This window comes from Sapajus apella, unplaced genomic scaffold, assembly GCF_009761245.1.
Source record: "Sapajus apella isolate SASKATOON/1434 unplaced genomic scaffold, GSC_monkey_1.0 scaffold47, whole genome shotgun sequence".
NCBI lineage: Eukaryota > Metazoa > Chordata > Mammalia > Primates > Cebidae > Sapajus > Sapajus apella.
This window is the reverse complement of record NW_022436987.1, coordinates 7,201,831-7,216,796: the sequence shown is the minus strand read 5'-3', so window position 1 is coordinate 7,216,796 and position 14,966 is coordinate 7,201,831. Positions and strand designations below refer to the sequence as shown.

Sequence of the window (14,966 nt, the reverse complement as noted above, 5' to 3'; positions counted from 1 at the left end):
TGTAAATATTCATGAGGTACATGTAATACTTGATACATGCATAGAATAAAGTCAAGGTATTTGGGATATCCATCACCTTGAACATTTACCATTTCTTTGTATTGGGAACATTTCAAATCTTCTATTCTAGCTATTCTGAAATACACAATATGTTGTTGTTAACTACAGTCACCCTATTCTGATATCAAACACTAGAGCTTACTGCTTCTATCTAACTGTATGTTTGTGCCTGTTAACCAACCTCTCTTCATCCCCCCTCTCTCAAACACACTGTTCCCAGCTTCTGGTAACTATCATTCTACTCTCTACCTTCATGAGATCAGCTTTTTATTTTTTTAAGTTCCCACATGTAAGTGAGAACATGTGATATTTGTCTTTCTGGTCCTGGCTTATTCAATAGAATCTTTCAAAGTTTTATAATTTTGAGCACATAGGTCCACTACATTTTTTTGTTGGATTTCCACCTTTCTTTTTGCAAAACTATAAATGGTATTGTATTTTAAACTTCACTTTCTACATGTTCATTTGTTAGTGCCTTGAAATATGATTTATTATGTTTCTTTTTATCCTGCTACCTTGCTAAACTCACATATTTCAGGGTTTTTTTTTTTCGTAGAAGTCTTAGGATTTTCTACATAGATTATCATATCACCTAAAAATACAATTTTATTTCTTTGGTATTGCTTTTCATCTCCTCTTCTTCCCTTACTGTGTTGGCCAGGACTTCTAGGACCATGCTGAAAAGGGGTGGTAGGAGCAGACATCCTTGCCTAGGCAAGCTTGACATTCCCTAGGAAGAAAGCAGTCTCTCACCATGTTGTATGTTAACTATAGATATTTTAGATATGTTTGTAAATGAAGTTGATGAAATTTTACTCTAGTCCTTGTAATCTGCGTTATTATCCTAAGTGAACATAAATTTCAATTTTTACTGGGATAAATAACCAAGAGAGCAATTGCTGGAGTTTATGTTAATTGCATAAGTGAATTTTGATAAGCGAAAACATGTGAATTTTGATAACTGCTTTTTCCAAACTGATATGATCATATGCATTTCCTTTTTTACCTGTTAATATGGAAGATTATACTCACTGATTTTTTTAAAAATATTGACCAGTTTCGAATCCCTGAAACAATCCTACTTAATCACAATGTATAATTCTTTTTAAATACTGCTTAATTCAATTTGCTAGTATTTTGGAAAGAACTTTCCTAACTATATATTGGGAGGGATACTGGTTTTTTAAAAACTGTCTTGGTTTAATATCAGGTAAGAATATGTCAAAGGACTATGGGTTTCTCCTTTTCTCTTTTTTTGAAAAGAAATTGTATAGACCTGGTGTTCACCATTCTTCGAATATTTGATACAAGTATCCAAACAATCCAGACTTGGAAATTTTCTTTTCAAGAGATTTTAAATTATAAATGTAATTACCTTAAGAGTATAGGGCTATTCAAATTATCTAATTCCTATTGAGTTCTTTTCAAAGATTGGTTCATTTTATCACAGTTGTCAAATTTATGTGTGCAGCGTTGTTTGTTGTGATCCCTTTTATATCGGCAAGATTTATAGGTACATCCTTTTCATTCCTGACACTGGACACTTCTGTCTTCCTTTTTCTCTGTCAGTCTGGCTATTTGTCAATTTTATTGTCTTTTCAAAGAGTCAGCCCTTCATTTTGTTGATTTCCTCTACTGTTTTCCCATTTTCAATGTTACTAATTTCTCCACTTTTAATATGTCCTTCCTTCTTGCTTTGGGTTTCTTTTGCTCTTTTCTCAGGTTAGGTGGGAGCTTAGATTACCGATTTGGCACTTTTCCTGTCCTTTAGCATAAGCATTTAACACTGTAAGTTTCCCTTTCCATATTGCTTTAAAGTTGCTTTAATATTGCTTTTAGTTGTGCCTCAAAAAATTTGATGTTATATTTTAATTTTCATTAAGTTCAAAATATTTTTAAAATTTCCCTTGAGACTTCCTCTCTGACCCATGGATCATTTAGAAGTGTGTTATTTTCCAAGTGTTTTGTGATTTTCCTGCCTTCTAATCTGATTCCACTACAGTTGGAAAAATCACATACTCCATGATTTTAAAGTTTTTGAGGTTTTATGGTCCAGAGTATATGGTCTATCCTCGTATATATTTCATGGACACTTGAAAAGGATGTGTATTCTGCTGCTGTTGGGTAAAGCATTTTAGCAATGTTCATTAGATCTGTTGGTTGATGGTGTTGCTGAGTTCTGCATCTTTGCTATTTCTGTCTAGTTGTCCCACCTATCAGTTAGTAAGAGAGGGAGAGGGACTGAAGTCTACAACTGTAATTGTACTTTGTCTTTTTCCTTTTAGTTCTGACAGCTTTTGCTTCATATATTTTGACAGCTGTGTTATTTTCTGCATACACATTTAGCATTGGTGTCTTCTTGGTTGTTTGACACTTTTATTATTATGTCCCTCTCTCTCTCTGGTAATTTTCTTTGCTCTAAAGTCTTCTTTATCTGATACTAATATGGCCATTCCTGATTTGTTTTGATTAAAGTTCACATGATATACCATTTTTCAGTCTTTTACTTTCAACCTGCCTATATCAATATATTGTCATGTGCCACATAACAATGCTTTGGTCAACTATGAACTGTATATAGAACAGTGTAAGATTATAACGGAGCTGAAAAACTCCTATCACCTAGTGACATCAGAGCCATTATAACATAGTGCAATGCATCATTCATGTGTCTGTGATGATTCTGGTGTAATAAACCTACTGTGCTGCTAGGTACACAAAAGTACAGCACACACAATTATGTATAACATGTAATACTTGATGATAAGTGATTATGCTGGTTTATGTATTTCTATACTGTACTTTTTAAATTGTCATTTTATTTATTTAAGACAGGGTCTTGCTCTGTAGCCCAGGCTGGAGTATAGTGGCACAATCTTGGCTCACTGCAACCCCTGCCTCTGGGGCTAAAGCAATCTTCTCACCTCAGCCTCCCAAGTAGCTGGAACTATAGGCATGTGCCACCATGCCTAGCTAATTTTTGCATTGCTTTATAGAGATGAGTTTCACCATATTGCCTCAAACTCTTTGGTTCAAGCGATTCACCTGCCTTGGCCTCCCAAAGTGATAGGATTACAGGCATGAGCCACTGTGTCCTCAGCCTTGTCATTTTAGGTGCTCCTTCTACCTATTTTTTTAAAAAAATTAACTATAAAATAGCCTTAGATAGGTCCTTCAGGAGGTATTCCAGAAGAAAGAAGCCACTGTTAACACAGGAGACACACAGGCTCCATGCATGTTATTGCCTTTGAAGGCCTTCCACTGGGACAAAATGTGAAGGTGGAAGACAGTGAAATGGATGATCCTGACCCTGTATAGCCTAGGCTAGTGTGTCTCTATGTGTGTGTGTCATAGTATTTAACAAAAACGGTCAAAAAGTAAAAAATAAAATTTTAAATAGGAAAAAGTTTATACAATAAGGAGGTATTTTTCTACAAATGTACGTGTGTTTTAAGCTATTACAAAAGTATCAAAAAGTCTAAAAATACTCAAAAAGTATATAGTTATAGTAAGCTAATTTATTTTTAAGAAACAAAAATGTTATAATAAATTTAGTGTCACCTAAGTGTGCAGTGTTTATAAATCTACAGTATAGTATGTATAGTATACTGTACAGTATAGTATATACGGTAATGTCCTAGGCGTTTGCACCCACTCACTCACTGACTCACCCAGAACAACTTCCAATCTTGCAAGTTCCATCTATGAGAAGTGCCCAATATAGGTGTACCATTTTTAAATTTTTTGTACTGTATTTCTACTTTAGTTTGTCTATATTTGGATATATAATTACTATTGTGTTACAACCGTCTATTTAGTACAGTAACATGCTGTACAGGTATATAGCCTAGGAACAACAGGCCACGCTGTCCAGCTTAAGTGGGTAGTAGGCTATTCCATCTAGATTTGTGTGACTCTATGACATTCACATGATAAAATCATCTAACAACACATTTCTCAGAACATACAACCACCATTAAGCGATGCATGACTGTATCCGAAGTGAGTATCTTGTAGACAGCATACTATTGGGTCATTTCTTTCTAACCTATTATGTCAATCTCTACCTTTTAGTTGGTATATTTAGGCCATTTACATTGAACTAGGTCTGCCATTGTCATATTTTTAGTTTTGTTTTCCATTCTCCTGCCTTCCTATGGGTTACTTGAAAAATTTTTTGAATTCTATTGAATCTATGGTGTTTTTGAATATATCTCTTTTTCAGTGGTCACCCTAAGTATTCAGGAGTTATTTACATATTCTGGTTATAAGTCCTTTTTAATTACATTATTTTCTGGTCTTATTGCACTGGCTAGGACCTCCACTACATGGGTATCTTTATTTTGTTCCTGGTCTTTGGGATGTATTTTATATATATAATAAGAAACTTAGTCTACTGGTGCCATTCTTTTACCCTGTTCAGTACAGAAACCTTACCTCACTTTATGTCTTGGCACCTCCTCTCTTTATAATGATCTTAAATATCTCTTCCACACGCATTTAGAATCACATTGGACAGTGTTGTCATTTTGTTTCGACCACCAAACATGCTTTAGAAAAACTCAGGAAGAGAAGGAAAGCCTATTGTATTTACTCATATGTTGATTTACCTTATTCTTCCTTCCTTCCTGACATTCCCAGATGCCTTTTTCTTATCATTTCCTGTTTAAAGAACTTGCTTTAGCTGTTTTTTTTTAGGATTAGTCTGCTGCTGACAGATTCTTTTAGTGTTCTCTCATCTGAAAACATCTTGGTTTTCCCTTCATTCCTAAAGAGTACGTTCACGAGGTATAAGACTTTGGTTGACAGTTCTTTTCTTTCAACACTTCAAAAAATGTGCCACTTTCTCCTGGCCTCCATTATTTTTGGTGAGAAATCAGAGTGCTTTGCCCTTATAAGAAAGGTGTCTTTTCTCTCTTGCTGCTTTCAAGCTATCTTCATTTTTGGTTTTCAGAAGTTTGGCTATAACTGAACTTGATGTAGAATTATTTTGGGTTATTGTGTTTGGGGTTTGCTCAGCTTCTTGGATTTGAAGGTTTATGCCTTTTGCTAAATTTGGAATATTTTCATCCATGATTTCTTTGTACCTGCTTTCTTTTTCCTTTTGGCTCTCCTTCCAGGACTTCAATGACACAAGTGTTATACCTTTTGCTATACCTTTTGCTCTCCTTCCAGGATTCCAATGACACAAATGTTAAACCTTTTGTTATAGTCCCACTGGTCCTTGAGGATTTCTTTTTTTCAGTCTATCTTCTCTCTGCTATTTAGATTAGGTAATATTTATCATTCTCTCTTCATGTTCACAGATTGGGTCTATTGTCTCTCATTCTGCTGTTGAGCCTATCCACTGAGCTTTTAATTTTATCACAGTTTTCAGTTCCAAATTTCCATTTCTTTATATCTCTAATTTATTCCCTAAAATTTTCTATGTTCCCATTGTTTTCAGTGTGCTTAGGATTGCTCACTGAAATGTTTCTATGATGACTTCTTTAAAGTATTTAGCAAATAATCCTAACATCTTTGTCATTTCAGTGTTTATGTCTGCTGGTTTTCTTTTTTAATTCAAATTGAGATTTGTGATTTTTTAAATTGAAACATGGACATTTGGGGTGTTATGAGATTCTGGACCACATTTAAACCTTCTAATTTAAATTGCTTCCTTTGACATTGTGCCATCTGGGGAAAGGGCTCTGCCACATTACTGCCAGATGGCATTAGAAGTCCAGGTTTCCCATTTGGCCTATGATGACACCTGAATGGAGGAAGCTCCTTGTTAGTGCTGGGCACGGAAAGGAATTCTGGCTGCTCAGTAGGCCTCTGCCGATAAAACCTTGGCTATGAGGGGCAGGAGTATCTCAGTACTGCACCCCTACACTGACACCACAAGGAGGAGGGGCTCGCTTCCTTCCCCTGGGAGGCGGTGAAGGAACAGAGAATCTTCTTACTATCAAGTCAGGGCAGAAGGCCAGGCTTCCCACATGGCCTCTAACAACAATAAATCAGGGGAATGGGGATGGTGGTGGGAGGTTTGTTGCTGCCTGGCAGAGATGAAAGTCCTCCTGCCTCCCTACTCAGCCTTCTGAGTGAAACCACCCAGCAGCCAAGATGGTCAGGCAACTTTGTTACAACATTATAAGGGTGAAATTCTAGGCTCCCCACTCAGCACTGGCAGGCATAAGTTGAGGTAAGGTCATTTTTCTGTGTGTGGTGTTTGGTTAGAGCACAGCAGCTATGGTCTAAAAGTTTTCTGCCTTGCTAGGCTGTCTCCTTTAGTTAAAGAGAACAGACGTTTTTAGTCTGTGCCTATTGTTTTTTCCAGGCTGCCAGCTTCTTCAGTTCCAAGTTTGGGATATATTAGGCAAAAAGAAAACCCATGGAACTCACCACCGTGTCATTCCTTGGGTGCTGAGGTCCCTAGTGTGTATGCCTTCTCTCCACCTTTCAGTCTTCTTATGTTTATTTTATATATAATGCTCAAGGTTTTCAGTTGTTTTAGTGGGAGGAATAGGGCAATGTACATCTACTCCATCTTCCTGAAAGCAGAAGTCCCCATTTTTTAAACTGGTTCCCACTATGTCCAACCACACAAATTCCTGGAAAAATGAGGGTAGAGTCTGTGGAAGAATTTTTCTTTATCTGATGCTTACATATTTGGACAAATTGGACCACTCCTTTATCCAAATGAGTTCTGCAGCTGATTTAGCCACATAAGAATATCCAAACCACCTGCTATGTCAGGGTAGGACTTCTAATATAAACTTGTGTAAATTAAATAGTCAAAATGCTTTTGATTTCATAAATACTAATTTAACAATTTTCCATTCAAAACGTTAAAACAATCACTAAACTATGTTTATTTCTGGAACAAGTCCTTTATATAATCTTATCTCTCCAAAGTCACTATATGAAATTAGGCAGCTAAACCTTGATCAAACTTTTGAACACATATTTTGTCTTAATAAACAGGTATTTAAATGTATATAATCAATAATAGGATAAAAGTATCCTAAAAGAAAATGGCCTAGAACAGTGTCTGCCAGAGAAGGCACTAAATAAATGTTTTATGACAAAATATACCAATGAAAAGACAGTGCCTAAAATTTTATTGTTAAATAAAAAAGCACTTCCCTAGATAATGTCAAACATGAGGCTACATTGTTTTTCTTTAACTTATACATTATGCTTTCATAATTAACCAACAAAAAGTTATATTTCTAATTTCTATGTATTACTAGAATGTACTTAGAACTATCTCATTTAATACACTCACACATATGCTTGGCAATAAGCATATTCAAAGTTATTTTGAACTAGCCAGTGAGTCAGTGAACACAGAAGGTTCTAATTATCTATTAAGTCATTAAGAACAAAATTACTTAAGGATTAATACAAGTAATTCTTCAGCTGATATTAATTTTTCGGGATTAATAAAAAATATGTAAAAGAACAGGAATTTGTAACACATATTTTAGTATTCTCACTCCCTCTTAACATCCCAAGGACATAAATATAAATAAAGTAGTGATATTCTTATATTACTTTAATCTAATGTAGAGCTTCCCATATTATGTTTCTCAAAATCCTAATGTCTCTTGAGATATTAACAGATATCCCACAGAGAAAGAAAATGCTAGGTTAAACACATTTAAACAAATTTCTCTACTACAGGAATCACTGGGCCAATTAAAATATAATATGCACCTGTGATCTTTCCAAAGAGGATTATTGTTATAGTTTCCCAAACCTATTTAATCAACGACACCTTCCCTAGAATATCTATTAAATCCTTTTACAGACTAGCATTGAACAGGACCCAATCTGAGACTTACAGAATGGCAGAAAAACCTTTAAATACTGATTCCCTACTTAAATGAGGAAAATGAAGATCAGAAATCTAACAAATATCAGTTACAATAATTAAAAATCTATTGCATAAAGAAAAATATTATAATGAAAGGCTTTTTTTAGCCTCCCTACTTTATGGGAGCTTTTTTTTTTCTTAAACTGCAGAAGACACCTAGCACTCATTATAAAAATAATCTGTTATCATGATGAAAAACAACCATAAAAATTGATTATGGATGTTACTGTAATAAATTAGATGAGTGCTAATTTCATTTCTATTTTAATCTTCCCTATTAGTTTCAAGTTAATTTATTTGATCATAAATTAACTTGGACATTTTAGATGAAGGTTTAAAAAAGAAAAACTCTGGCTGGGTGTGGTAGTGCATGCTTGAAATCCCAGCACTTTGAGAGGCCAAGATGGAAGGACTGCTAGAGGCCAGGAGTTTGACACCAGCCTGGTCAACAGAGTGAGACCCCATCTCTAAAAAGAAACATATATTAAATAAATTTTTAAAAAGAGAGAGAAAAAAAAGCCCTTCAATTTTTAAAAGACCTCACCCTTAATTATCTGAAATTAAACCTGTAATATTGTGGCACACTAAACAAAACATACAATAAACAGAATATACAACCATTAATGTGTATGTATGTGTATGCACGTGTGCTAGTGTATATGCCTACATCTATATCTTTTTTTTTTTATTATTTGAGATGGAGTCTCCCTCAGCCGCCCAGGCTGAAGTGCAGTGGTGCGATCTTGGCTCACTGCAGCCTCTGCCTCCTGGGTTCAAGCAAATTCTCCTGCCTCAGCCTCCCAAGTATCTGGGAATACAGGCGTGCGCTACCACGTCCATCCATTTTTTGTATTTTCAGTAGAGACGGGTTTCCCCATGTTGGTCAGGTTGGTTTCAAACTCCTGGTCTCCAGTGAGCTGCCTGCCTCAGCCTCCTAAAGTGCTGGGATTATAGGTGTGAGCCACCACACCCAGCCTACATCTATATCTAATATATTAAATAAGATGAAAATACCAGAGTCCACTAATAGGGGTAGAATAATAATTTCAAGAGATTCCAGTTAAAATTCACGGCAATTTTACATAATCTGAATGAGTGATTTTATGACACCTCTTTTAACTTGATTTTTGCAATCCATAATTCAAATTCTTTTTAAAATTCTTTTGTTAATATAGAATTAACAAAATACAGAATGGCAAACAGTGTCATTACCAATTTTAGATGCTGTATGATGATATTTGTGGACTAAGAAAAGTAGGTTATAGATTTGAATTCAGAAAATAATGAGAAATCACTTACCTCTAACTAAAGTTCTCCGAAGGTAGTATCCTCCTTAGAACCCCTATCTTGGGTAGTTTCACCTGCTGTAATTTCCCTCAAGAGATTCCAGCCAAGTCTAGAAAGTTTTAAGTTCTCTTCCGCAAGCCCTATTAGCGCATGTGTGTTATAAACCTGCTCACATACTGCTTCACAGCTGCAACTTCCAATTCCCATTGAACCACCACCACTACTACCACCCATGTATCATCAGTGGAGGATACTACCTTTGGAGAATTCTATTTAGAAATGTGATGTTGTTCACATCTCCGGAAGTATCCTCCAAATCACTCCATTATTGTGTCTATTAATGTACTTAAGAGAGTGGTGGCAAATCAGCAGGTGAATAAATAATGACATAAAGATTTAGCTAAGCAATTGTATTTGCTGAATATGCAATTATAAGATTTAACAAGCAAAAATTAGCTTCCTCAATATTCAATTAATATGTTAAAAATTAAACTAATGGATATATAAAATTTTTCATAAAAATACTTTAATAGATAAGGTAGAAAAAAACAGTCCATATCAGACTGGGACTACCAAATATTTCCCTAATATATTTTGTCACAGAAATGCCTGTATTTAAAAATTAGTTAAGAAATCAGTCATCGAAAGACAACTGTTAATTTTCAATAATTTTTTCAGTATGTCATTTCTACCTTGAACTGCCAAAATAAAGCAAAATAAGGTTTAAAAAAATAAATAAAAATCAAAACTAGCCATCCAAACCAAAGCTCATTTAACATACTTTTATGGCCATTTAAAAAGAGAGTACTAACATGTAACAAAATTTTTCAAATAGACTCAGGAAGCTGACTATGAAAAACAGTAGTGGAAAGGAGACTTGATCTTACTCTACCCAGAAAAGGTCTTTTATTTAGATACTTGCTTTGGATTCCCACTAATTGATTCCATAATTTATTGCTGATTATTTCCTGATAGTCATATAAAGATAGGAGAAAAAAATCAAAAGGAATCAATCAACCTAGGGGTCAGAGGACTAAACCATACTTGTAGCACTATTTTAGAAGTATGGAAAAGCTTTTAAAAAACTGATTTTTAGCTACAATCTACCATCACTTTAATAACAACATAAATAAGACCAAAACATAAAACATAATGAAACTCTACTTTTCAATGGTATCTTATTTAGCTTTGAAAGCTTCCCCTGAAACATGGCAGGTTCAAATAAATGTTTTTGAGCATTTTAAATATCAACTTAAGTTCTTCCATGATTTTCCTGTTGTATAAGTAAACACACGCATGTATAGATAAAATACAATTAAAAAGTTAGGAAAAAAGCAATTAAGAAATGGATGACAAGAGGAGGAATGAAAAAATCTTAGCAAATCCCCCAATTAGATACTCAGTATATGAATAATTAAGGTGATTACATTACGGTTTTGATTCTTCAAATTATTTGTGCTACTACAATATATGTTTTTTTAAACTAAATATTTAGAATAGGGATGCTTCTTTAAAAAATATGATCTGTCATAAAAACCAGAGGAGGTAATTTAACCAATTTTAAAAGTGTATAAATCAAAACAATTCCCCCAAAACAAAAAAGTACTTTCCAATGCAAAAAGTGGTCACAATAACCGCATTTATAAAATAGACTGTTTAGAGGTGGAAAAAAAAAAAAAGGTAAAAGTAAAATCATCTAATCACCTATCCAAAAGAATAAAACACTGAACCATGAGGCAGTACACTTGCATTCACCTTCTCTCTTATACATGCACTATTAGGACTCACTGAAGGGTCAAAAATCTTCTAGATCTTGCTAGTTTAAATGCAGGAACGACTAACAACCCAAGAAGGTGTATCTAGGATGATACTTACCTTACAAGAGATTATACCACTGTGCTATTATGTATTCTGTGTAAGGATACACAAGCAGTCAGGTGAAAGGTACACACCACACTAGCAAATGCTTGGCTGGACCCATAAGGTCGGATGACCAATGGAATATCAAGATACGTGTCGATTCGCCAACCCTCATAACCACATTCCAGACATCTCACGTAGTCCTTCAGCTTGCCTTGATATAGTTCATTGATAAGATCGGCCTAAAAATAAGAACATTTTACATTTTTAAATGTTCCTTTAAAATAGTTTTTAAAATATGTAGCAATTTATAGAATGGTTTACAAAAGAATATTGCTACTTACAGCTAAAATCTTAGAAAACTTTAATATAAGATTTATCTAAAATTTTATTTAAAAAAAATCAAAACAACACAAATCACCTAAAAATCAGTAAAATGAGATTAACACTAATCTGAGTCAATGTGCAAAAATTAATGATTTCAATAATCATCAAGTGAAAACTCAACTATTAATATAAGTTTTGATGAAATTAGTTACCAATTTCTTATACCATTAAGCCTCAAATTATCTTTACATTAAGATGAGTGTAAATCCTAATCTATCACTTTAGGTATGCTAATAATTATACAGCTATTTCTTAATATCTCTTTCTTGAAAAATAAGAAAAAGAAATAATTATACAGTTAAATGACTGGTTGAGTTTTTATAACTTACATATGTGTATCACCACTTCTCACAATACATTCTGATGTATAAATCATATCCTCTAGCTCAAGATGCAAATCAAACTTTTTAGCTTTCAGTAATATACATAAAACAATTTTAAGGGGAAATTTTACACCATAATTTTTTGAAATGTATGGAAATTCCAAAGAAATTTTAGAATCCTCCTCCCTCAAAATATCCTCACCTGAAAGAATGTATCTTTCATCTAGTCCCCAAACTTAGTTAACTAGGGCTTTTCTGGCTCAAAGGCGGCAGGTCCCTAAGTAAGGACCCTCTAAGAGTCTTGTACCAAAACTTGGGAACTCAGTAGGAATGCCCCTGCTAATCTTAATGGAAGTGCTGACCCACAGAAAGGGATTAACAAGGAAGAAGGGTAACTTCAGACCTACGAAGAAGAAACAGCCCCCAATACCAGCTACATATTTACTAAAATACAGCCTCATATGACTATGGAGAGAAACTAGATCTCTAAATGAACTTAAAAATTTTTCATTATCTTTTAGGTAAGAAAAGGCATGAGGATAAGTGTACTACATTTTGCCTCTTTCATAAATTTACATTTCTTCAAACAGGATTTAGAAGACTTCGAATTGGATTTACCATTAATGTCTAAACTAATACCACTTATTTAAAGAAGCCTTCTTCATTCATCACTGTCAGTCATGTGTAATTATGTCTTCTTCACCTGGGAGGAACTTTTGAAGTGGTTCAAATCAGTGTTTTTCAAATACTGTACAGCAACCACCATAAGAAAATAATTTACACTGCAACCCAGTGCATAACTCTTATGTGATGCTCTGTGACGCTTTTAGGCTCTAATATATTCCATTTTTTGAAAGTGCTGTTATAGGCCCAATAAACTGATTGCATAACTATGACTGGATTGTAATCTACATTTTGAAAAACTCTGGTCCAAACCATCACAGTAGTTCCAATCAGAAATCAGACGCTCCTAGCTACCTTATATACTCTCTTTTATCCCTGTGACCTTCCATTACTATACCCAGTATAAACCTTCCCATGTACTGAGCCTCATCCCATTTAGCCGTACTCTTCATCCTAATGATATATCTCATGCTCTTTCCACTCCTATCCTGCTCTTCTTTCCATTACATAAGAATAGGGTCAGATTAATGAGGATCCTAAATATCAAATACATATGACTATACTTCATTGGTCAAAATAAAGGTAATGCTTAATGACTATACTTGCATTACAGATTATAAGACATATAATTTACTTAGTAATTATCTGAAAACGCTGTTTAAAAATCATCCCCCCAAAACATAAACACAGTTTTTAAATGTATAATTTTTAGAGCTAAAATAGAACTTCTTGTTTATACAGCCCAATTTCCTTAAAGATGAGAAACTGAGGTCTAGGGTGGTTTAATGAGTTATAAATAAACTCAGGTAACGGCTAAATGAGAACTCAGTACTTTCAATTCCCCATTGAGTACTTTAATTATAAGACTAATGCCCAAGTTTTAAAACATTCCAACAGACTAAAAGTTATTTAAGGTAATGAGTGATTAGGAAACAGTCCCCTTGATTTAGAGATATGAATTACCTGTTCTGTTTGCTTCCATTTCTGTTCCAAAGCATCAAACATGACTCTGCATAGTTCTTGTACATCATGTTGCTGCCAAGCTATTTTAAGATAAAATTCAATTAGAAACAGCAATAAACTTAATGTAATGAAACAATCTTTTGTTTAAAAGCAAACAGGCAGAAATATTAAAAAGTCTACTTTAAATAATGCTAAATTTAAAAAAGAACACAAGAATATACATGACAATCATGAAAAGGCAATCACAAACCAAAAAATAAAGACTGTAGCATTCTCTAAATAGTATATGCTTTATGGTGCGACAATATTTGTCATGTTTGCTATTTTCCATTGTAGAGTTATGAAATGTGTAAGAAAATCTAGGACAAAAACTTGCAATGAAAAGTTCAAGATAAAGATAATTATGTGTAATGTGTTTGCAATATTATTGCCTCCTAGAATTCCTTTGACTATTAGAATACTTATTATTTTATAAGACAATTAGTACCCTCACTACTATCCCATCCAAAGCTCCTTGTAACATCTGTGGTTTCAATTGCTCTCTTTTTGCTGGTTTGTAACAAAACAAAAAGCCTTTGAAGTTGGTATGGAATACTTGTCACTGGATCTTCTTCAGATTCTTCAAATTCCCACCTATTAAAATGAAATATTTAGACATTATTTATAATTTTATCCTTTAAAAGCATAATTAATATCAAAATCATAATAGATTTTAATCCTGGAAGCTATACAGAGTTTGGATGCTAACTGAAAATAATGATATCTAATGAAAGATTAGTCTTTCCTTAATTCATAAATTCAGAAGAACTTTATACTTTAACAAGAAAAGGCCTAACAAGGCAAAAGTTGTCACGAAAAAAAGGCAAAGCTCATTTAACTGTGGAACCTGAATCTGACCATAACCTCAGTCCTAATTATTAATTCACAAAAATAAAGGAAAGAGAAGAATACTATTATATGAGACACTATGGCATTCAATCATCAAAACCCAAACTGTGGAAACTATAGGATAGATGACATTAGTTTTCTATTTTTTACAGGAAATAAATTGCAAGGGTGAAAAAATATGAAAGAGGATTATAAACAAATTAAATAGATTAAGAATTTTATTAATCAATTGCAACATACAGCTCATACGGATCCTGATTTAAACAAACTGTTAAATGAGGCAATCAGGTAAATAGTAGCCCTGATGTGATGAAGACATGCTTCCAAATAATCAAGGTGGAGGTTACAGACAAAAAAGACTGATATTAACAATACTCAAAGCTGAATGACTGGTGCAGAGGGATTCATTATGCTATTTTCCTCTTTTTTTTTTTTTTTTTTTTTGAGATGGAGTCTTGTTCTGTCACCCAGGCTGGAGTGCAGTGGCACGATCCTGGGTCACTGCAATCTCTGCCTCCTGGGTTCAAGCAATTCTCCTGCCTCAGCCTCCCGAGTAGCTAGGATTATACACATGCGCCACAATGCCTGGCTAATTTTTGTATTTTTAGTAGAGATGGGGTTTCTCCATGTTGCCCAGGCTGGTCTCGAATTCCTGACCTTAAAAGATCCACCCACTTTGGCCTCCCAAAGTGTTGGGATTGTAAGCATGAGCC

The 14,966-nt window shown here is 34.1% G+C and overlaps 1 protein-coding gene across 4 annotated transcripts in view; it reads right to left on the bottom strand.

The window, feature by feature from the left end:
* USP47 (ubiquitin specific peptidase 47) overlaps nucleotides 1-14,966 on the bottom strand; it is a 138,165-nt gene that overhangs the window by 54,617 nt on the left and 68,582 nt on the right. For all 4 annotated transcript variants that reach the window (XM_032240754.1, XM_032240755.1, XM_032240757.1 and 1 more), the window contains 3 exons: nucleotides 13,853-13,998; nucleotides 13,366-13,445; nucleotides 11,161-11,310 (listed from right to left, as the gene is read on the bottom strand). In XM_032240754.1, coding sequence (XP_032096645.1) covers nucleotides 11,161-11,310; nucleotides 13,366-13,445; nucleotides 13,853-13,998 — 376 coding nt within the window. The remainder of the gene's footprint in view (nucleotides 1-11,160; nucleotides 11,311-13,365; nucleotides 13,446-13,852; nucleotides 13,999-14,966) is intronic.